At 34.4% G+C, this 24,973-nt stretch overlaps 3 protein-coding genes across 4 annotated transcripts; 1 reads left to right on the forward strand and 2 right to left on the reverse strand.

Moving 5' to 3' along the window:
* Nucleotides 1-469: 469 nt before the first annotated feature.
* Nucleotides 470-9,892, reverse strand: LOC149735757 (uncharacterized). The gene is made up of 17 exons (XM_089877910.1): nt 9,873-9,892; nt 9,525-9,642; nt 9,344-9,408; nt 8,528-8,640; nt 7,884-8,021; nt 7,230-7,428; nt 6,809-6,926; nt 6,387-6,521; nt 5,849-5,986; nt 5,262-5,502; nt 4,891-5,055; nt 4,185-4,356; nt 3,052-3,326; nt 2,848-2,929; nt 2,288-2,382; nt 1,750-1,828; nt 470-1,171 (listed from the first exon to the last, which is right to left on the reverse strand). Exons 2-17 carry the CDS (start codon nt 9,602-9,604, stop codon nt 993-995), a joined length of 2,274 nt encoding a protein of 757 aa, XP_089734036.1. The 5' UTR covers nt 9,605-9,642; nt 9,873-9,892; the 3' UTR covers nt 470-992.
* Nucleotides 9,893-11,951: 2,059 nt separating this feature from the next.
* LOC149735758 (zygote arrest protein 1.S-like) lies at nt 11,952-16,025 on the forward strand. 2 transcript variants are annotated; one of them, XM_089877939.1, is made up of 10 exons: nt 11,952-12,111; nt 12,171-12,262; nt 12,511-12,652; nt 13,020-13,097; nt 13,151-13,233; nt 13,603-13,756; nt 14,183-14,253; nt 14,496-14,582; nt 15,065-15,235; nt 15,535-16,025. In XM_089877939.1, exons 1-10 carry the CDS (start codon nt 12,066-12,068, stop codon nt 15,616-15,618), a joined length of 1,008 nt encoding a protein of 335 aa, XP_089734065.1. In that variant the 5' UTR covers nt 11,952-12,065; the 3' UTR covers nt 15,619-16,025. The 2 variants fall into 2 exon arrangements, with proteins under 2 accessions (XP_089734065.1, XP_089734066.1); XM_089877940.1 differs by having other exon boundaries at nt 13,166-13,233.
* Nucleotides 16,026-16,206: 181 nt separating this feature from the next.
* LOC149735759 (dynein regulatory complex protein 1-like) lies at nt 16,207-23,707 on the reverse strand. Its single transcript, XM_089877917.1, has 15 exons — nt 23,511-23,707; nt 22,738-22,938; nt 22,204-22,387; nt 21,770-21,907; nt 21,221-21,430; nt 20,618-20,757; nt 20,016-20,150; nt 19,425-19,571; nt 19,049-19,187; nt 18,668-18,817; nt 18,488-18,572; nt 17,973-18,057; nt 17,259-17,414; nt 16,833-16,935; nt 16,207-16,431 (listed from the first exon to the last, which is right to left on the reverse strand). The coding sequence occupies exons 1-15, from the start codon at nt 23,627-23,629 to the stop codon at nt 16,375-16,377; spliced, it is 2,049 nt and encodes a 682-aa protein (XP_089734043.1). The 5' UTR covers nt 23,630-23,707; the 3' UTR covers nt 16,207-16,374.
* Nucleotides 23,708-24,973: the final 1,266 nt, after the last annotated feature.

Consider the following 24,973-nt stretch of genomic DNA (forward strand, 5'->3'; position numbering starts at 1 on the left):
AAAGAGCAGCGCTGTTGACTACACAAAAAAAAACGGCTTTTGCAAAGCGCATTACTACATGTAGCATGGGGGAAGACGGGACACCTTTAGCACATTATACCTAATTATCCTGATCGTATTTTAAATAATTAACAACGGTCAATCGGAGTCGTGAGGATACGGTTTTATAATTCCTTGAATGTTCTTTGTTTACGATTAAGTGGGACAAGAAAATAGATTGAGAAAGTGTCCCATATTCCCCAACCGTACTATACCTAGCATTAGTAACAAGCATTACATCTGCGACCGCTGTATCTTTACAGTGACTTTAAACAAAAATGGAATGTAACAATTTGTTCCTAGCTAATTCATTTCTGTTGCTGCTTATAGAAAACTGACGATTTAACCAAAAATAACAAATTAGCCCGCACGCATAGAAAGATAACAGCAATTCTTTCCTACCTTTTCAGTGTTTGGTATAAACAACAAACAAGTTAGTATTATTTATTTTGGTGATTTTTTAAATGCGTGTGTATTATCGCTAAACAACTACATTACCCTATGACTGCAGTTAGTTATGGAGAGTAAATCTTGAAGAAATATGAACGCAATCGTTTTAGTGATATAGTAGTGTCGGGAGGAAATGGGACACCTTTAGGACATAATATCCAAATATTCTGATCGTGTTTTAAACAATTAGCAACTGTCCATATGAGTCGTGAGAATAGGTTTTATAATTCTGTGAATATTCTTTGTTTGCTACCAAATGGGACGAGTAAATAGAATGAAAAGGTGTACCATCTTCCCCCAACCTACTATAAATCAAACGAAAAGCCTAATGTAATACAGATTTTGTAATCAATAAAAAATTCTAAAACGAGAATATACTTGTATTAATAGGTACGGTGCTTATATAACAAAGCGTTCAGAAGTGCTCAATTAAAAGCTGAAATATTCGGCCAAAATAATTAGCAGATAAATGGCCCTGTACAACAACACTAAAAATCAAGTGTTTATGCTGCTTGCCACACTGTAATATATTGAGTTCCACTAACGAACTCAAATTTTTCCTCCGATATGAGGCGGAATGGATTGAACTCGGCCTGCATGTTCAATGCTGGCCAACTGCTGGCTATGATTGCTGTACCACCTTCTATTCCATTAAGAAGATCCTTAATTCTCAGCAACCAAGCTGTGAACATTTAACGTGTAATGAGTTTACCTGTTTATAATTTCACTTCTTTCTTTTACATAGGGTGGGGGAAGATGAGACACCTTTCATTCTATTTTCTCATCCCATTTGGTAGTAAACAAATAACATTCAAGAAAATATTAAAACCGTATTCTCAAGGCTACCATAGATCGTTTGTGATTGTATAAAACACAAACAGGATATTTGGATACTATGTGCTGAAGGTGTCCCATCTTCCCCACCTTACCATATATTATAATCTTTTATTATACAATTCAATCTACATGATTTTTGTCTGTTACGTTTTCATAGCACCAGATCCTAGCAGAAGTTGGTAATATATACAGTGTTATAGAGTGTGAGTATACAGTAGGGTGGAGGAAGACAAGGCACCTTTAGCACATAATATCCAAATATCCTGATCGTGTTTTAAACAATTAACAACGGTCTTTGGGAGTCGTAAGTATGCAATATAAAGTAAAAAGGTGTCCCATCTTCCCCCACCCTACTATTCCATATATACTGCAACAAAACACATCTGGTAATGCCTAAATGCTCCAACAGCATAGACAACTTACCCTCTCCCTTCTGATCTCTGTCCAATATGGTGCATATGATCAGATCAATTCCTCTAAACTCATAAGGCAGCCATGATAGCTGAAACCAATACAATGTTGTTATTGAAAAAGATCGGAGCCTTTATTATCCTTTTTTTATTTTTATTTTTCATGAGTGCCTTTATTTTCCTAAAGTTATCATTCATGATAATGAATTGACCAGATACCTGTGAACTACCATGATCAAATAGTCAGTGTATTATTAATCTTGGAGTTTGATTTAACTCAAATGACTGAAGTGTTAAAAACTAATTTTGAATGTAATTTTTTTATCAGTGGCTGATAATTTGGCCATAGTGACCACCGGGTTGGGGCAATTTTTGATAAGTGTCTTGCCCAATGACACATTTGCCTAGAATAGTGTACAACATAAAGTAGAATACATACAACATAAACAATAATAGGAATACTATTAGGTAATTTTAGGACTTAAACTACTTTATAGTCACTAAAGATGAGATAATAAATGGTATACCTAACTACAGATACTTCACCACACCTGCTTAAATTGAACTTTTTCGGGAATAGCATTTTCTGGAACTTTTAGAACTGTTTCGATGGAATTCTTTACAATTTCACAGCTTGAAAAAACATCTACACACAAAAAGATTGCTGAATTCTGGCCTTGTAGGACATATGCTATATGCCAATTGACATATATGTATTGGTAAATTGGAGTTGCATTGATATAAAATCTATAAAATTGCTCAAGTTTAAATTTAATGTGAAGAAACTTAGTGGTTTATGGTAAATCAATTCTTGGATATTTAGAAAAGAAAAACTTCATTGACTTATTTACACCTTTTAGTTTTAAAATCTGTTTTTAAAAATAGCTAATGTATATAGTAAGGTGGGGGAAGATCGAACACTTTTAGCACATTATAACCAAATATCGTGATTGTGTTTTATACAATTACCAAAGGTCTATAAAAGTTGTGAGGGTACGGTTAAAAACTCTTTGAATGTTCTTCGTTTACTACCAAATTGGATAATAAAAAAGAATGAAAAGGTGTTCCGTCTTCCCCCAGCCTACTATAAGGAAACAAACACTTTCAATACCTGAATCCAGAGTAAATTTCCCATTTTCCTTCAGCTGTTGAGCAATGTAGATACCACATGTAGAAGGGTCACAAGCAACAACCTATGTTTAAATTATCATTATAATAAATAGAAAATATAATTCATTAAGTTGACCATATTTGCGCATACATAATAAAGGAGTACAATGTTTTTTTTGGAATGCAAAGGTTTTTACTAACTCACCTTCTCAAAATATGCACTTAAATCAAATGCGAGTTTCCCTGCTTCACAGCCAACCAATAAAACTTGGCTTGTTGGAATTCCTTTTGCAGCCTTTGAGGCAGTTAGGCAAATTTTTTCATTAAATGAAGAATGCTGAGCAAAATGCTTATCCATAGGACAGTAATTCTCCACAGCCATTTCAACCAGTCTGGTTGAATCTTTTTCAGCGTAGTATACGTTAGATGAATCCCACTTGACAAGTTTCACTCCACAAGAGGAAACACTTTTTGAAAAGTCTGAGTAAACATGTCAAGAAAATTAACTAAAAAAACTTTTGAATTGTAAGGATTTTATTCTGTATGGGTGAAGCCATTGTCAAGGACCTGGGATTTACGCCCCCCCCCTCAAGCAAAACATATTTGATCATTAGTCTAATACTGGTGTTTTTTTATGTTTTCCCCATCATGGATAGGGCTAAAGTGCAATAATGCTTTAACATCGGAAAAAAGGAACTATAGTTACATTGGAAATACCCTAAACAAGAATTCCACCTAAAACAAAACAAGGATTCAAAAGCATGTTTAAATATGTAATTACTTCTGTAACTACTTAATGTATTAACATAACATCACCCATAAAATTTCGATATCAAGCTTTTTAAAAATATACAAAAAATGTTTGAATGAATGAATGAATGTAACTTACTTTATCCTCGCGTGGCCGGAAAACGACAGTCGTTATAACACGGGTTTTACACCTCGTGCCAGCTTACGAGTTACCATGTATGTTACTTTGTCGGTGATTAATTTTTTGGGGGATTTTTTTATTTTTTTTATGTACGGCTGTTAATTTGGACAACCCATTAGTGACCACTGGGTTGGAGCAATTGCCGTTAAGTGTCTTGCCCAAGGACACATGCGCCCACAATGGTAGCAGCGACGAGTCTTGAACCCATTACCCCTGGGTTACAGGCAGGCGCGCTAACCACTATGCCACGGCGCCGGACAATGTGTGCAGCAAATAACCTGGTTCTTTTTTATGGATAATGTAACTACATCTGCAACTACTTAGTGTCTTTCAATTAAGATAACTTTTTTAATTTCTTAAGTAAACAAAACTTGCTACAATAAACAAACTGCATTCAAAATATTTACCTGGTTCATTAGGGTTGGTTTTAATCGCCAGTGACTTCACAACCATCACAGGTGTCTTCTTACCCTCCAATGTTCGTGCAACACGAAAACCAGCGTGCTGCATAAAATGACGACGAAACCCATATCTTGAAAATCTAGATGCTTCATTACCAGTTGAAATCCAACTACCACCCTGATAAAAAAATCACCAAATATCTTTCTTGATTTTTAATAAAATTATATCTAAAGCTCAAGTTGTATAAAATATAGACCCCTCTACTTGTTTAAATCCAATTGTCACTCCATTTTTTAAAATAGTATCATTACATTAAATATACTATCTAGAGCTCATATTGTATAAGAGTGAGGTTCTATTTCAAGGCATGGCGAAGAACCAGAAATTTAGGCCTCAGTTGGTCTAACCCTAATGAAGTGAGCATTTTATAACTACTGTGCTATGTCACTTTTTATTTAGGATAGAGTATGTGCTACTTCAGCCAAAAACTTTTGAAATATTTGTTATGAAGAATGTCATATAAAAAAACAATAATCACCCACAAAGTAACATACATAGGAACTCGTAAGTTGGCATGAGGTGTATAAAACAGAACACCTGTGTTATAACGACTGTCGTTTACCTGTCACTCGAAGATAAATAAGTTACATTTATTTGTTCATTCAACTTGTGTTAATTAGGGCTAACACAAGTTTAAATTAAATGTCTTACCACTATGACACCATGACTTCCATCCAGGCCAGGTGCTGAATAATCATGGTAATATTTATTCAGTGTATATCCAGGAAATCCATTGAAATGATCCTCCACCCATTCCCATACATTACCCAGTGTATCACAGAAGCCAGACTTGGTAGGTGGGTACATGTTAACGGGCTGAAAATCAAAATAAACTATTTTTACTAACCTTTCCACACGTTTTGCTTGTAAAATACGTATATTAAAATATGGTAGGTTCAAAGCATGCACTGGACTAAAGGATTAGTAAAATAAAAACCACCTACAAGATCCTTTAAAAAATAAACACAAAATAAAAAAATAAAAAAATTTAAATCTATCTGAAATTAATACTAGTCACTTACTGTGCTGGATCCATAATACATGTTAAAATTGTATTTCTTTTCCGATTTTTTGCTGTAAATTGGATCCAAGGTAATGTCTGAGTCGTTAAAATTTTCCAATTCTCGAATAATAACTTGCTCTGCCTCAGTAATAAGTCTGTAGCCATTACCCTTCCAGCGACAGAAAGCCTGGGCCTCATGAAAATTAACTTCCACAGGCCAGTCGGCTGGCAGTGCAACGACATCAAACATTAAACGCAGCCTGGAAGGAAAATAAATTTTAATATAAAAAAAGGAAAATAAATGGAAAATAAAATAAAAATAAAAAAAGTTGTAAAAATAAAAATTAAATTACAAGTTAAATTTTTTCTATCTCCTTTGTAACTAAATTATTACAATTTCTGTTACAGCATTCAAATATATAAATGCTTTAATATTTAACATTTTTCTTGAATATATGACAAAATATTATGTTATACTTGTGTAAATTTGAAAAACTCATTAGTGACCATCGGGTTGGAGCAATTACTGCCAAGATCTTGTCTAACAATTGCAAGACACTAGGAAATCACCATAATTTATTTAAAATGTTCCATTTTAAATCTTACCCATATTTTTCATCGTTATTATGATGATCTCCGTTAGTTGTAGCAGCTGAAACACCAAAGTTACAATGACTATATTCTTTCAATGCAGACCCACAGTTGGATTTGCAGTTCTCATTACAAACCCAAAACGTTGGATGTCTGTCAGATAGGTTAACTTAAGTATATAGAAACATAACTATAATAAAGTTTATATGTAATAAAGCAGATAAATTGACAGAGTTTATTTAAAAACATGGATTTATGAACATTTAAAGGGTGTTTTTTTATTGTTAAAAACAAATTTTAGACATTTTTTGGCCCGCAAGTCACATTTTGCCTCATATTTAGTAAATGTTTTGTACGATATCAAAATGACCTATTTAAAATACTTTTCTAGTCGTTACTGTTAAACCATGTGTTAAATTATAGGCTTGCATAGTTAACCATTGGGGTAATGGGTTAAACAGAGAGAACTAACCATTGGTTTGTTAAGATTTGTGTTCATATAAAGATTTAAAACAAAACGTGTTTGTGTTTTATAAAAAGGACATAATCTTACTTCACTTGTGTGTAAGATCTCCACTTCCAACCTTCTTCAGACCAATATTTTTTGGTATTATAACCAGCATCCTGTACAAAACCAAGCATCTCACGGTTCGTGATCATGTATTTAGAAGCTTCAAATGCTGGAATGCTATAATAAACAAAATGTAGATTACAAAGAGTGTATAGGCGATTGTGTTTTACCTCTATCACTGGTTTGGAGCAATTGCTGTTAAGTGTCTTACATAAACACTGCAGACCCACTTTAACAGCAGCATTGAATTTCAAACCATAATAACATAAAATGTAGGTTTAAAAAACAGCCATGCTATATGTAATTTAAACAGGCTATTTCATTTAAAAAATACCAGCTCCCTTGGTTACTTTACGCCCTAAATTACTACAAAGCAACTTTAAAAAGCATCCATTCAAACAAACCTTAATTCTAGTCTTCCATATTCATTGTCCCACCCCCAAACTGAGCAATCACCATGCTTGCCAAGAACTATGTCCCGCGATTTTTGAATTATCATTGGGTTGCTTAGGACAGGCTTGTCTAAAAATATAATTTAGTTTAGAAAAGAAACAAAAATCTAACAATAAAGGGGGGGATATTTTTTGCAAGGATTTATTGTACAAAACTCTTGAATGAAAAAATGTGAATGAATGTATAACTGAATGTCTAAACAAATGAATGTAAATTTCAAAATTAAAATTATACAAAACGCACATATAATAAGTGGGTAACAAGAAAATCTTACAATGCAAAAGTATATTTCTGAAACTCACAACATTTTTTGCATCTTACAAATAAAACTCTAAACTTCAAACATAATAATTGTAGCCAAACCCAACCAACCCATAGCTAAAGGTCCATACTTCCACCCAACAGGCCTAGACACCATATCTATAGGCATTTGCCGAACTAGGACTGACGATGTCTCAAGGTGGATCCTCTCATGCTCAATGGCAAGCCAGACTGACCAACATGGGCTATCCTCAGTGACTGGGAATGTCAGATCCAAGTTTTGAATGACTGATCGCACAATTTCTCTCACCTATAAAATTAGTTTTTCTTTAAGCGGGGTAAAATGGGACATTTCATTCAGAGTTTTCGTCCCATTGGGTAGTAACAAAAAATATTTACAGAATTATATATTGGCAGACTTAAGATTCTAAAATACTCTGTACCATCTTACCCCACAGTACTTATTTTATTTTACAAGTCAAACAAAAACACTTAATGTACAAATAATACATTTCATTATGAACACCACTGACTGTACATTAAGATTAAATCATGTTTCGCACTATCTTTTGTTTCAGATATATGTATTTACTTTTACGAATGTAAAATAGGACACCAGTGTAATAATAAGTGTAATAAAGTGTAATAACAATAGGTTACCATGCCATAATAGAACAAATAATTAGCATTTACTTTTTACATACAAGTAACTAAGCGATGGAATAGGCAAGTTCACTCTTTTGTGCGACATTCTTAAAAACTTACCTTCTTCCTGTACTCTGTAATTTTCTCAATTGGTGGCCATTTATAAGCTCCACCCATCCGGTAGTTTTCCGTGTCATCCCATGACATTTCATCCACACCTGTTTCAAACATTGCTTCAAAGTTTTCATCAACTCTGTCCTAAAAATGAAAAATAGAGTCATATGGGGTAAGATGGGATATTGTTAGTACCTAAATTTCAAATCTCCTGATCGTACTTTTAACAATTAACAACAGTCTTTTGGAGAAGGGGGCTACGATTGTATAATTCCGTAAATGTTCTTAGTTTTCTACCAAATAGAATGAGAAAAAAATAAAAGGGTGTCCCAATCTACCCAATTCTACTATATGTCACAGAAATGTTGTAACTGCTGTCATACAAGCTATGGTTAAACTGCTACCATTGTGGGCGTATGTGTCCTTGGAAAAACACCTAATATTTTTTACCCACAAAGTTACATAACTCGTAAGCGAGCCTTTATGAAACAAAACACCATTGTTATAACAAATGCCCTTGTAATTTATTAATATTGATTTATTCATTATACCGAAATGACATGAGACAGGCTCAAACGCGTCACATGAGTTTTTGTTAAATCACATTCAAGTTTAAGAACTTAATTAAACAAGAGCAAATAATACCCCACCTTTATCAAACCAGCCATTGTTAGCTTATGGATGTAAAGCACGGCAGTGTGGCAGAAATAAAAGACCAGTGGTAAGCGTAGACGATCGGGACACTTGTAAAAACACTCTTCGCCTGAAAAGAAAATCGCAATGTCATCGGGTTTGTTATGTTTATGGGGAACTCCCCTGTGGTTAACTACCAATACGTTTGCTTTGGAGCTTGTAAAATATACGTTGGTAATTATATTTGTACTACAGCTTAAACGCTGCTACCTTTGTTGGCGTATGTGTTCTTGGGCAAGACGTTTAACGCTCCAGCTTAGTGGTCACTTATGGGTTGTTGAATTTATCAGCCACAAAAAACAATAACCCGCAAAGTTACATATTTGGTAACTCGTAAGCTGGCACGGGGTGTATAAAACAGAACATCCGTGTTATAACGACTGTCGTTTCCGGCCATGCGAGGATAAAGCAAGCTTATTTACTCATTCAGGAAGGGTTATCGAAGGTCGGTCGAGCAACGAAGAGATTTGCGGTCTTATAGCAAATTTGTTTCTTGACAAAAGCGATCATTGTGTGTTCTGTGACACAATGATTTTGCAAATTTTGCTGCTGAGCATATTTGCCGGCGAACGATGATAATCTGATGCTCAGCGGGGTAAATCAATTTTATCGATTTTCTGTCTGTAGAGTAGGCTAGATGCAAATAATATATGTCCGTTCACGCAGTCCGTAATGGTCTTATATGCTTGAATGTACCGGCGCAGGTTCAATATTACGAACAAATCAACTCAATACAAATATGTACTAACTAATTTAAAAAAACAAAGCCTTACCTTTGAGAGATGTAAAAAGCCACTCGTCCAAGTCGTACGCGTTTTCAAAATACGCAAGTAAATCCCTGTGATAAAAAAGTTACCACCAATAATCTAAAACAGCAGGGTGAGAGAAGATGGCACACGTTTTCACTCAATTTTCTCGTCTAATGTGGTAATAAACAAAGAACTAAAGACTTACTCTTTGGTGCATTCGTGTAAACTACACGGTACATTAGATCCAGTTGGCAGTTGGCCTGTAAGCACGTTTGGACGCAACATTGTCACGAGCAGTTAATAAGAATTAACTTTTAAAATGCCTATTTGATAAAAGAGCAATGTTATTTGTATTAGAAAGCAGAGAATCAATTATACTAGACTAGATGTAATATTATAACGCTATAGCAATGTTTCTATTCTCCATACACGTAAAACAGAACGTAAACAAACCGGTCCTGAATACGATCGAAATAATAAAAGAGTACGTGACTATGCACTTTAGAATAAAAGGCTACGTGACTTGGCACTTAATCTGCGGCTATTCTCATACCTCAAGTAGTCTGGCAAATTCAGCGTTTTTTTTCTGTCAAAGTCATTTTCATTTAGTCAGTGCTACTTAACTAAATATGCGACTGCTTGAACATTTCTTTGGCTTTTAAAAGCTGGCTAGCCTTCTTTTCGTAGCGTTGCTGTCATACGATGGGAAACTTACACTTTCCGGTCCACAAAACCTGAAACGTTTAAGACACCTACTTTTTTTCGACACCATCGCGGAAAAGTTGGCGTAATTTTCCACAGGAACCAAGTTAGTTTGGATATTTCAACGCCGGTAACAATTGAAGTGTAAAGTTCATTAATCACTGGCATAGTACTGTGCGTAAGATGGGACATATTTTAGCACATAATACCCAAACATCCTAATCATGTTTTAAACAATCAACAACGGTCTATGAAAGTCGTGAGGGTAGGGTTTTTATATTTATTTGAATGTTGTTGTTTACTACCAAAATAGAATAAAAAAGTGTCTCATCTTTTCCTATCCTACTGTATATTGGGCATGTGACTTGATTAATTGGTTACTGTGCCAACATGCACTATGAAACCGTGCATGTCAAAATTTAATTAATTACTTTCTACGTACAAATTCATTAAATGCGACATAACATCGTTATTCTTATCACAGCCATAGAAGGGCTTATCTTTATCGGTTCAACCATTTTAAATGCCCTTAAAACATTTTTATAATTAAACACAACTTTGTAATTAAACACAACTAAGCAATAAACCTTGCGCATTACTGTAAGCGTACATTCACTCTTGCACATTGCTTTAAGCTGGCGTTGATCTTAGAACAGCATCGCAATTGAACCGTAATGTATACAACTCTGTTTAAAGCGAAAGAATGAACAAACGCATTTTGGCTGCAGGCGTGGTTTTAGGTGCCACCTCGTCGATATAAATTAAGATAACATGCCGTGTCAAATATCCGGAACGGATGTGTTTATATCTCGAATAGCCTTAACCGTACATGCGCAGAATGCATGATCCAGTGATTTCACAACGAATTAAACGCTCTATAAACAAGGGAAATGACGTTTTCCTTTCTTACTCAAATGTCACAAAATGCAAAACAGTAGGGTGGGAAAAGACGGGATACCTTTTCATTTTATTTTCTCATCTCGTTTGGTAGTAAACAAAACTTTCAAAGAATTATAAAACCGTAACCTTGCCACTCCCATTGACCGTTGTTATTTCTTTAAAACACGATCAGGATATTTGGACATGATGTGCTTAAAGTGTCCCTTCTTCCATCACCCTACTATATCATTCTAATTTCTAACGTTGCTAAATTCTTTCAATATATCATACCACCAACACTAACAACTACAATTGTAAATTTACATTAGATTGTGAGCCGCCGTTTTGCTTCAGTAAATTAATCTCTTTGTTTAACGCTTTGTATTTCCACTGGTTACATAACAGTCTGCTCAACATTGAGCCATTGCCTTTTACTATCGGTAGCAGAACCGTCTTTGGTGTTTACAGAATACAAAATCTATTTTTAGACGCTATGCAGATAGTAATCAGCATCGAACTAAAACTGGGCGCAAACAGAACCTCCTACAAAACAAACAGGTACTAAGCTTCCTTTTATCAATGTCAAAGAGCCGAAACCTCGTTCTGCTACTAACAATAGGGGAACAGGAGAACAATAAAGCAGCATGACACAGCAGATTGGACAAAGTAAACGCGCAGTAGAAGTGGGCGTGCTAGTTCACATACTCCCACACAACGCCCATTTTAGCACATTCTCACGCTTTTTGCTACCTAGGCTACATATTTTGTTTTGCACTTTTTTAAACATATATATGTTTTTACACTTATGCAAATTACACAACCATGCAACAAATACCACTTTAATATACTATATTGTTTTTTTACGATTAGGCCAAACACATATGTAACAAATTACATTTTATAATACTTGGTTTATAGCGTACTGCATTTCGAAGCGTAAAATACCTTAAAGGAGAAAACAGCGTTACGTCTATAAAATCTCCAGCGTGCCGCGTATTCCTAATTATTACCAACGCCGGCGTGAGACACGAAATTGCATTGAATTTGCTGCTGTTTCACCAGTATGCAGTTGTTTCTACACTGTACTAGTATGTGGTGTACAGCTTTAGATTTTAGCTAACTAATAGTTTAAATTTCAGATTAGATTTTATGAAAAAAACACAAAATGAATACAAAAGCAACGTTAAGATTAGCGACAAAAATGACAAAGGGTAACAAAGAATTTAGCACGAATGTTTAAATGAAAGATTACATTTATTATTTGCTATAGACGAATCTAACTGCGGAAACACAAAACCGAATACGAAGGAAGCCATTATTGATGTCATAGGAAGCCCAATGCGGAACACACTAATGTGGCAGGTATGAATAGTTGGTTAATATGCCTGAATAATTGGTTTCGTATATGCTGAATCACCGAAACGTACAAAATATATAGGCTACTCAGCGCGTGACTTGAACCTTGTTCTAATTAGCAACTCTGTATTTTACAATAAACTGGTAAGATCTTTACCTAAACACAAAATTTAGGCTCATACCTTTTAAACTGCCGGTCTTATATGTTTAATTTGTTTTATGTTTGGAGTTTTGCAATTCCGCTTTACTTTCAGAGTTTATCACCCGGACTTCGGGCTGAAGCTCTTAAACGTGCACAGCTCGTGCAGCTTTTAAAACAGGTCAACCCGGAATTGCAACTGTGTAGAAAAAGCACCAATGATGCTTCAGTTCAAGCCAAAACTACCCTTGAAAAAGGTAAATGCTACATATGTATAAGCTGCCTATATATTACTAGAATTCTTTCTCAGATGCTGAAATAAAACAAGAGTTTCGTAGATATAATTTAAAAAAAAATTTTGTGAAAAAAACTTTGTGTGTCTGTCTTACAAAGTGTATATAGTAGGGTAATAGAAGATGTGACACCTTTTTATGCTATTTCCCCGTTCCATTTAGTAGTAAACAAAGAAAAATCAAAGAATTATAAAACCCCATCCCCACGATTTCCACAGACCATTGTTAATTGTTTAAAACTCGATCATGATATTTGGATATTATGTGCTAAAGGTATCCCATCTCCCCCTACCTTACTGTATACTAAAACAAGCCCTTTTTCGTTTCCAAGGAATCCAAGTTCCAGATATTCGATTTGAATTAGCAGCCAACTGGAAAGTTAAGCCTCGAAAACCCATTGTGTGTGGAGGTGAGTGGGTTCAGGTTGCTTGTTTCCCTCGAAATGTTGATTAATTTTGCCAGGTTTCGTTGGGCCAGGAGTCCGAATTAAACCGCGACAGTCAACACCCTCATGCGATGCTCGGCAGAATTTTCCAGGCTACCCGGTAAGCAGAATGCTGGCTTATATTTTAAAGGGAACGCAGGGGTAACTAGTCTGCAGGCAACTTGTACATGATACTAAAAGTTAAACCTACTTAGCGACGCTTAATTGGTAAAACCGTATTTTTAAATTCCATTCTCTGCTCTATTTTAAATAATCCAACCTATAGGTTAGTGTATTCCAGATATAAAAAAATCTTTTGTAAAATTACTTTCAGCAAAAGTTTGAAACTTTTTCTGCTTAGCATATGTTTAAAACGTTTTTCTATAGCGTTTTATAAATTTGCGGCGATTTTATATCAGTTTTAAACACTGTTGCAGCATTTACAATATTACATAAACTTCGATTTGCTTATAGTAACCTGTTCACACAGCCAATGATTAACCTGCGGCGTCCTCCGCCTTTTACCGTGTCGAGGTCTATTCTTCGACCTGAAGCACCTCCCCACACACCAAGAGGCATTGCAGCGCATACAAACCAGCCTGTAAGACGTCAGCAAAAAGATGAAAACCGTAAGGCCAACTCACGTAAGTTATGAGTTGATTTTTTTTGTAAAAATTATATAGTAGATGTTTTCAATCTCCCTCTCGATCCATTTGTAGTAAGCAACAAACATTTACAGAATCTTAATTGTTTAAAACACGACCAGGAAAATGGGATGTTATGTTCTAACGGTTTTTCACTTTATCCTACATCAGTACTATGTTGTAAAATGATATAAAGATATCTGGCAGGGTGGGGAAGATGGGACGCACCTTTTTATTCTATTTTCTCGTCCTGTATTTGGTAGTAAACAAAAGAACATTCAAAGAATTATAAAACCGTATTCTCACGACTCCCATATAGACCGTTGTTAATTGTTTGAAACACGATCAGCATATTTGAATATTATGTGCTAACGGTGTCCCGTCTGCCCCGAACCCTACTATATATTCATGGTTCACTATTTTTAGCGTGCAAGCCTGCAGAACAGATGACAATATCAACAGCGGATTACGGGTCATATATTGCGGCCAAGCGAAAGGTATGAACGATTGAATGATTGAAACTTGCTTTACCCTCGCGTAGCTGGAAAACAACAGCCATTAGAACACGACTGTTCCGTTGCATACAAATCGTACCAGCTTATGAGTTAGCACGTATGCAACGTTGTGAGTGGTTTATATTTTAAATTTCACGATATTCGTATTAATTAACACACTGATTAATAACGTTTTGAAACTGCATTTCCCGAAATTAAATTACGTTCTGTTTTATGTTATGTAGAAAGCAGCCGAACTCGAAGGAAAAACTGTGGAAACAAAGCTTACCATCGAAGATTGTGAAGAAAAAACGGATTTGGAAAACAAAGTGGTAAGCATGTATAGCATCTAATATATTATACTCATGATTGAAATAAATAGAACTTAATGCTTATGTAAGAAAAAAATCAAAACAAATAATCACCTACAAAGTAACTTATACATGGTATACTTTGTAAGCTGACATGAGGTGCATGAACACCCCTGTTATAACGAATGTCGTTTTCAGGCCACGCGAGAATAAAGCCATTTACATTCATTTATTCATTAAATTCAAAAGTTGAATTTTCCGCTGTATCAAGTGTTGGTAGTATGCTGCGATAACTGTTCAGTTTCAACCCAGTGGTCACTAATGGGTTGTTCAGATCTACCCCCCAAACATATGTCACGGGCAGGAGGTGTATAATTGCCCAATTTTTTTACAATTTCTTGCATTAAAATTTGCGTATAGGCCCACTCTCATTACATACGGTACTGTATATAGAACCTACACACAAAAGGCTATAATTACACTTCTATTTGATTCCATTGAAGGCAAACAACCAGAAAACGGCTTCCAGCGGCGACGATGATTCTGTGGTTGTTGTTCTTGACGAACCAAAGAAAGAACGAGATTTGGAGCGAAAATATGGCCAGTTCTTCTGCAGACGATGTCTGCGTGGTTGGTCCAGCAGAAACGTATGGTGTGTTCGAAACAGTTGCAAAGTAAGATATAGGAATGTAGTACTGTGGGGTAAGAGTCTACAGTTATACATTTCTGTAAGTATTCGTTGTTTACAACCAAATTGAAAAAGAAAATGGAAATATGTCCCATCCTTCCCTACCCTACTATATGTTATTAATTTTGCATTTAAACCTGTTTTTGCCTATAGTGTCTAACTTTTACACTTAATCTAGTTTTTTTCTAAGTTTTAATTTTTGTTAATTTAAAGTATTTTTCAATTTCTTAATTCTCAAAATTTTGTAAAAATAGTCTTAGTTAATTTTTGGTTACTTTTTTGCAGGTTTACATCAAGCAGACTTGTAACATGTGCCACAGGATTGTGAATCCTTATCTGGTTTGCCACTTGCCTGGACCGTTCGTGTAAAACGTTTGAAAAAGGAAAAAAAGAAAATTGCGGTGAAATTACTAATATATATGGTAAAGTAAAAATGTTAATATGTATGATAAAATTAAAATGTGCATTTTATGTTTAAAAAACAATTCTACAACGCAAAGTTCTTTCTTACTGAAAGTTTCACCTGCATGTACTGTGTTGCTCTATTTACTGAGTGTTTAAATATGAAAGTTTTTGTTGCCTAAATAAGTGAACGTTTTGTTAAACACAGGTTGTTGGTTGCGCAACTAGTTTTTCAATGTTGAAAGTTTTGTGTGGGGTTAACTATAGCTCGCACACTGTTGAATGGTTTGCCATTAAATATGGTTGTCTTTTGTTTGCGCATACCAACCAAGTTTGCATTATAATAAAGTTTCCTGTGTGCCATGCATTGAAAATTAGGTGGATTGTTTTGTTTACATGCAGTTGAAATGTGTATACTCCCTAAGTGCATCAACAGACATTTTTGAGTGGTATGTTTGTTTACAAATGTATTCACTCACAAAGTGCGTCAACAGACATTTTTGAGTGGTATGTTTGTTTACAAATGTATTCCCTCACAAAGTGCATCAAGAGACATTTTGGAGTGAATTATGTTTTGTTTATATGCAGTAAAAATGTATTCACTCACAAAGTGCTAAAGGGGCATTTTTGTGCATCCCATATTCAGTATACACTGTATGAGATGTTTCAAACATTTATCAAAGAAAAACACAAAACGGTGCGGAAAATAAAGTGTTTCAAAATCTAACTGTATTCTAGTTGAAGGACTCTGGTGGGTGGGATTTCCAGTTCTTGGTTCACCTAAAAACAATTACCCTAAAATAACCAAAAAAACACTTTCTATTCTATATGGGTTAGGTCCTACGGACTGGTAATCCATGGGACCTGAAAGAGTTTGCCCAAAACTCCAATTTAAGATTTACGTAAATAAATAAATGTGATACGTCTAAAAAGTATCAAAAATCAGGGTTTAGCAAAGTGCGAAAAAATATTATTACTATTTCTTATTACAAACTAGACCCAGTGAACAACAATAGATTATAAAGCTATATAAACAATCTTGGTTGTGCCATGTAATATGTTCTATATGGGTTAGATCCTAATACAAGGCATGCCATAAACCACCTGGGATTTAGGCCCAAGTTGCTGCCCACCCTAAAACACAGAATGTTGTGCTACCACCACTATAAATATATAAATACCTTTGATGATATGTATCTATGTAGCAACATACGAAGTTCAGCATTCTGTTGTCTTAATCCATCAGTTTCTTGTATCTTGGTTGATCGCTCAGTAAGGACAGAGCTGCATTGGGAACAACGTCATAACTATGTACTCAAAAACTTTTGGTTACAATGTATGCCAGTTAATTACTATTTATATTGTTATTGGTAAAATTTATCTCATGTCTGTTGTTGAGTTATTTGGATAATTTTTACGAACCAAAAAGTATTTAATAGGTTGGTCAAACTATTATCATGACTCAAAAAATGTTAAAAAATAGGCAGCATAGAAGTGTTAAGCTGTATGATTTATCAAGTATTACATGCATATAAATGTAATAGTAAAATTGGGTACAAGAACTCACATAAAACAATTTTTGGTAAACAAACAGGTTAAGAACTCACTGATATTTAGTGAAAGCCTCCACCAACGCATCCCACATCTCAAGTTTCCGATCATCAATGATAGAAGCCAGAGACTCCCAGTAAGCGGCGTCATTAGAAGAATCTCGATCACTCATCGTGCAATTATTGTTTTTCATAATCGACTTCTGTCTCTCTCTGTGTGATAATGAATGAATAAAACTCACTTTATCCTCGCGTGGCAGGAAAACCACACTCGTTATAACACAGGTGTTCTGTTTCATACACCTCGTGCCAGCTAATGAGTTACCATATATTTTACTTGAACGGTTATTGGTAAAATACCAGCTGTAAATATAGTAGGGCGTATTTAACATTAGCCTATTAATAGTATGGAAATATTGGATATAGGGACTTGAGGTATATTTAGTCAATCTTATCAAACACTAGTTACAAAACAACAGATAGATGAGATGGTCCATGTTTTCATTTTTTTTTATCTTACAGAAATATGTGCCCGTATCCTCACAACTCTTTAAAGAGCGTTGTAATTGTTAAAATATGATTAGGTAATATGGAAAAAAAAATAACGACATCCATCTTACCCCAGTACTATAAAAGAATACTAAAAACCTATTCTATATTGATGTAACTTATAGCCATATCAAGCTATAACAGTATAACATCATCTTTAACGTAAACAAATGCGTATAATCTAATTTAAATAAATATATTAAGTACAATGTTAGGACCTACTTAACAGGCTTGATATGTTCCTCAACAAAATCTTTCAAAACTTGAAGAACTTGGTTTGGATGAACAGATGCAACGCCCGTTGTATCTGTAAAGTAAGATCTTATTTCTGGCTTGCTAACTTTAATTAATTTCATAATGACATACTGTTTTTGATGAAAAGTGTATAGAAAATACAATATTATGCTACTAACTTCTCAAGGGGTAAGAATGCAACTTATTTATCCTCGTGTGGTGGAGCAATGAGAGTCGTTATAACACGATCTGCTCTGTTTCTTACACCCAAGGCCCACTTAAAAATAATCATGTTTTTACTCTGTTGATATCTGATGTATGGCTGACAATTTAAAAAATCTATAAAGGACCACTTGATTCGAGAAATTCTCAGTTCGAGCAATTTCTTTTAAGTATCTTGCCTAAGGTCTCATTAGCCCAAAATGGTAGCAATCTGGAAATTTAATCCGCAATTGATTTAGAAACCGCAATTGATTTAGAAACTTAAAAAAATTAAGTCTTACCATTGTTGCTGCTTAATGGTGCGAAACGTTCATGGAAATAGTTTGACAATTTGTTCACATCATCCTCTGTTTCAATGTTTAATGCCTGGAGGTAATAATTATCATTAGTTTTAAGAAAAAGGAGCTAACATTTTTTAATTTCACTCAATTTTCCAACACAAATTTTACAATGTGACATACTTTAAATATTGCATCCAGTCTTATCAGTGATCGCTCTTCACTCTGCAGAGGCTGAAGGAGTTTGTTAAGCTTTTCCTCCATCAGGAATCCTCCCTCATCACAAAGAACCTCCAGGAGCTGCTTCACCAATCCGAGCGATAAATTACTCTCCTGTAAAAAATAAATAGAAAATGAATGAATGCACTTATTTATCCTTGTGTAACGGGCTTAATTATACCAATTTACTATACTATAAGTCATTTTTAGCCCCTAATTGTGCTACATTGTAGGATCTCATATGGGTAAAAAAAATAATAATGTAACAAAAATCCCAGGTCCTATGACATGCCCAGCTGTAGAACATTACACATGGGAAAAAGTAGAGGCAGATTTTTAACTTACTGGTGTTATTTTTACTTTACTCTCATCAGCATCTGAACCAAGGTTAGCAGCTGCTGTTACAATTTCCTTTGCATAAGAATGAGCGCTTGGTCTCGGGTCTTGCTCTTGTGTTTCCAATGGGCCAGTTAACTGTAAGGAACTAAAAAAAAGCAAAAAATAAAATCATTTTAATTTAGAATGACTTATTTATATATCCTTGCTTATATAAGCAAATGGAAAATAAACAATTTTATGCTATGTTTATGTTATAGAGAACAAATATCAACGGCTCATATGGTATGTGAAAAACGTTTACGTTTTCTTTGTCATGCCTGAAAAATTTTTTTTTTTTTTTTTTTTTTTTTTATTTAGAAAATAGTTTTTTTACACAACATACACATTAGGTTGATGCCACTGTAGTCCAAGTTGTTGTTCATGAATAGTTTGGTCTGCTTTCAATACTTGCTTCACAAGATCTTTTACTTCTTCTTCATTCATTTTCCAAATGCTTTCAAACTTCTTCCAGTCAGTGGCAGAAAAATGTCTGAAATTCGGGGAAAAAATGTTAAAGTTAAAAAAAAGATATTGTTGCATTTTGTGTTGATCCTAATACATAGCCTATACAGTACTGTGGATAAAATTGAGTTATAAACTGTTGGGTAACAAATGATTGTACCTTACTTTATCCTCGCGAGGCCGGTAATCAACAGTCAATACAACGCAGATGTTCTGTTTAATACTTGAGCCAGCTTTCGAGTTATCATGTATGTTACTTTGTGGGTGATTATTTTTTGGATATTTTTATATTTTTATGTATGGCTGATAATTTGGACAACCTATTAGTGACCACTGGGTTGGAGACAATTGCTGTGTCTTGCCCAAGGACACATACACCCACAATGGGTAACAGCGACAAGCCTAAACCCATTACCTCTGGGTTACAAGCAAGCTAGCTGACCACTTTGCCACAGCGCAGAAAATCACTTACTTCATTTTTTTGTGCAGTTCTTTATATTGGTCAGCAATCCTTTTATATTCATCAACCAAACTTTGGTTTTCTTCTTTATAATGTTTCTCCTGCTTAGCAAGCTTAAGTCGGAAACTGTTCAATGTGTCTTGCAACCTGAAAGGATAGAGATTTTAACCCACATAGAAAAAAAATAAATGTATGTACAGTAGCAATGCTTAAATATAGTGGGGTGGGGGAGATGAGGAACCTTTTTATTTTATTTTCTCGTTCCATTTGGTAGTAAACAAAGAATATTCACAGAATTATAAAACCGTATTCTCTCGACTCCTAAGGACCGTTGTTAATTGTTTAAAATACTATTAGGATATTAGGTTATTATGTGCTAAAGGTATCTTGTTTTCCCCCACCTTACTATAAACATAAACTACAGAAATTAATTAAATATCAATTACACTGCAACATATCTTATTAGAAACACTTCAGATTTTTTCCCATCATATTTTATTAAGCTGTTTAGAATAAGTTTTAGCATAATATTTTTATAAAATAATAAGTTTAGGAACATTTTTTCTTTTACACCAATAAAATGTTTTATCGCACTAAATACCCCGTTTAAATACCTTGTAATTTTCCGTTTTTGTTGCGATTTTGTAATTGTATTTTCTTCATCACGTTTCTTCAAGACTTGGAAATTATACTCAAGTTTTTCTTGGTTAAGTTGATAAGTTGCTTTCATTTGCTGCAACTGTTGCTCTAGTATCTGGTAAGAAAGACTTGAGTAAGATTCCTTTAACCTTAACAGGCTATAATGTATATTATATACTATAAGTTTAATACTATCAAAAGTATTTTGATACCCCATGTCCACTGTCAAAATGTCAAGATATAGTTTAATATGTATGTTTTAAATAGGGATGAAGTCTTTAGACAAAACGCTACAAATATATAATTGTTTAATACATCAGATAAGGCTATTCTACAATATGGACAGCTAATAGTAGTAGTAAGAGAATATGCATGTTTAAGCTTATGTACCATATTTTAAAATTCATAAACTCTACTGATTTAGCTCATTTTTTTGTTAACCAAGAAAAAATCTATATAGGTATCTGGTAACGAAATATAGATGCTTTAGCCTATATACCAGATTTCATAACTCATAAACTATTTTTACATTGAAAAAAAAAAGATTTGTTAACAAAGAATAGATAGTATCTAGGTACCTGCACATCAGTTTCTAGCTTAATCTTGACCATATTATATTCCTCGGTGTCATGGGTTCTAAGCGAATCAAGTTGCGCTTCATGATCTTCCACTCTCTTAAACCTCATCTTTAAATATTCTTCTTCTCTTTCTCTCCTCTGTGTCATCGTTCCATCCCATTTGCTTCGATTGTTTTTTAAAACCATTCCTCTCTCTTCCATGAAGGAGTTCTGAAGACATAAAAGCGAATAAATAAATGAACATATTACATTTATTCTGTCATGACTGTCATAAAACACAGATGTTTTATATTTAAAAAGTGAATAAATGAATTTAACTTATTTATTCTTGCATGGCGGGGCAACGACAGTTGTGTAATGTAGACGCCTTGTTTAAAAAGTAAATAAATGAAAGAATGAATATCACTTATCATCATGCGACGAGGTAGATAGTCTTAATAACGCAAGTGTCTTACTTCTTACACCTCGTGCCTGCTTAAGAGTTACCACATTTGTAACTTTGTGGATAATTGCATATTGTTTTTCTGTCTTTCTGTAAAACCAGCTTACCTCAATCTGTATAAGTTCATCTCTATAAGACTTGGTGAGGTTTTTAACTTGTTCTTCCATTCGTTCAATCATAAGATCAACATCCTCTGATTGTTTCTTCAAATCTTTAACGTATTCATCATCTTTCTGTTTCAACTCCTGCGTAAGATGGTTAAATTTAGTATATAACCACTGCATTAACATAGCAAAACTTTTTTTTATTTGGATATACAAATGAAGATTAGGTTAAATAACACAATGAAGAGAAGGAAAAAGGGAAGCCACAAAACAACAGTTGTTACAACATGCAACGACTAAAAACTACATGAGGAAGTGATAAGGAAACAGATTAAATTTATAAACATTTAGTTACATTTAAACAATACAACTACAGCTGTTAAAAACTAGCTATTGGTAAAAAATCTACTAAGTTAAATTTCAATAAACATACAAACCATTTGTAGCTGGTTTATCAAATTATTCTTCTCGTGAATAACTGTATCACAAGCTTGTGTTTGTTCCACTAGCATCTCATGGAGATCATGAGGTATTTCCTTCATCTGGGTGGCAGACCATCGACGACTGATGTCATCAAATTTCTCTGATGAGGTTTTAGCCTCAGCTTCAAGCTTTTCCACCCTGTATGTTTGGGGTTGTTTAAGTAATGTGAATAAAATGCCTGGGCAGAAAATATCACTGTTGCAAATTGTTATATATAGAATATAGTTATTGCCTAGTGATTTGTAAAAGAATCTCTGCCATTAAAAGTAATTGTTACAGAAAATTTCATGTAGTATTTTGTGTTCTATATAGGTCAGGGTCTATACCGGGATTAAGCCCATTAAAAATCTAATGTTCAAGAAATAACAAATTTAAAAAAAAAACACAATTTAAAATACAAATAATTATAGCTTTTCTCAAAAAATAAAACTTTGAAAAAATGTTTAACAAATATGAACTAAAAAAATACATCAAATGAGATTCAGCACCTTGTATGCTTAAACTCTGCCTCCTGAATCCTGTGTTGCATTTCCCTTGCATCTCCAGCCATAGCAACATTCGTGACCAACTCAAGTCCATCATTTCTTAGTTTTTCGAGCCTGGTCCTGCTGAGTTCAACTTGTTCTTTCCCTTTCCCAATATCTGAGCTGACTTCCTTTTCAACCACTGCATCTTCACCCAGGGCTTCACTGGAAACAGTATTTACATTTATTTAATTGTTTTTGCTTCTAATTTAATGCAGTTCACGGTTGTTACACAAGTGAAGATAGAAGTAGTCTCCTGGTTAAGTTTGCTTAATATTATGTACTGCCAGTCTGCAGAGTATGGCAGGTGCACAAGCGATTCGGTTTACGAATTTTTAGTGATACACGCCATAATTTGTCCTACGCACACCAGTTAGCTAAACAAAGAACATTTTGGTATGCATGCCATAATCAGTCTTACCCATGGCAATAATTAAACAATGAACCAAATATGTGCTATTTTTAATGTGATTTGGAAACGCATATCTTATGCAAGCTAATTTGAAACGATAATAAATAGTAAGAGAAATGATCTTTTTTACCCATTAGCCTAATTATTCTTGCAAACAATTATTATTAGGCTATTTCTTGCCATTCATAGAACTTAAATAAATACATCATATTAGAGTGTTTGTTACAATAAAAATACCTTATTGGTTATCAAGCCTAATTTACTAATACCCAGGTAAGAGGTAACAATGCATTTCTAAAACAAAAATTCAAATTATAAATATCACCGTTTCACTTGTTCAATTCTCTTCTTGATCCTCTCTCTTCTTGCTCTAATTCTCTCCTCTGGGTCAACAGAGTCAACTGAAGGTCCTGTGTTTTGATCATCCTCCGGTTGGTACAACATATTTTATTGTTTTAACTATAATAACATAACTAATCAGGCAAAAATCGACCCTGCAAAATTACACGATGTTATTACAAAAAAAACTATAAAAATGACCGATTTAAATAAATTTTCTTGAATTATTATTGAAATATTCGTCGTAGAAATGTACAATGCTGCGAATTTGAAAAGAAAAAACAATACAATAATTAGAAAAGAATAAAACACGAAAGTAATCTACTTTACGCTTGCTTTTAGTTGTAGTTATAGCAACCATAGATATAAGCGATGTCTTATGCGCTGGCGCCCTCCATAAAGAAGCCCTTACGGTAACACATAGAAATATTCTTTACAGGTTAAAAATACAGAACAAAATGGGGATTTTAATATATAAGATAAATGGCCTTTTCCTTAACTATAGTCTGATTCGTACGATATTTTCATGGCCTAGTCGGTAGTGTACGCCGCGTAATAAGATGAATTTTTTTAGTATAAATGTATGAAAGGCTTTGTTTTTAGGTAAATTTACCCCACGACCTGAGTATGGTAATTCATATAGGAACTATGAACACCCACACAACATAATTCGGTCCGCTGAACATTATTTGCCAATTTGCCACCCCTTGAATTAACTACCGATTACTTATGAATGAACGTACATGCGTATAACATCCGTATTATCACATTTATATAGAAAAAAGAAGATGTCGTATTATTTGAAGCGCTGTGCGCGTTTACAGCGCAATAAAATCTTTATCGACGCGTGAATTTACAAAATTGTGATGTGAAAAATTTGTCGTGACATCGGTTCGACCTCACAGCCCAATGACCGAACGATTACATGTGCAATGTATCGCGTCATTACCGCCCATCTCTCATTGAGCATTTTGCAAATGCTTTACAATAGCAGCGTACATCCCGCAGCGCAATTATTGTTTCATTCGGGCCTGTTTTTGGCGCATTCAGTGATAAGGCTTGCGTCATTGATCAATCGGTAGACGGTTGTGTCTCAGTTAGTGGAGCCAACTAACCGTGAACATCTATTGTGTTTCTCCATGGGAGTTTTGCCTACGCTCTGACATCTCTATCAGTTATGAATCCAACAAATAAGAAGTCGAATCCACAACAAAACGAATACACGTCAAAAACAAAGCGACACCTTTAACGCGCGTTAAAAGCAAAAGGTAACGTCTATAAAACGCAAACACTTTAAAATATCAACACACGCGTAATATGCAAAAGTAATACGTACATTAACAACAATCTGAGGTATTAACACCTCATCACGGGCGCAATTACAGATACTAGTCACGTGGCATCGATCGGAAACCCAGCCGTAAAGACGAAACGATTAAGAGCGTTGTC

The sequence above is a fragment of the Ciona robusta genome, chromosome 5 (genome assembly GCF_009617815.1).
Source record: "Ciona robusta chromosome 5, ASM961781v2".
Classification (NCBI taxonomy): domain Eukaryota; kingdom Metazoa; phylum Chordata; class Ascidiacea; order Phlebobranchia; family Cionidae; genus Ciona; species Ciona robusta.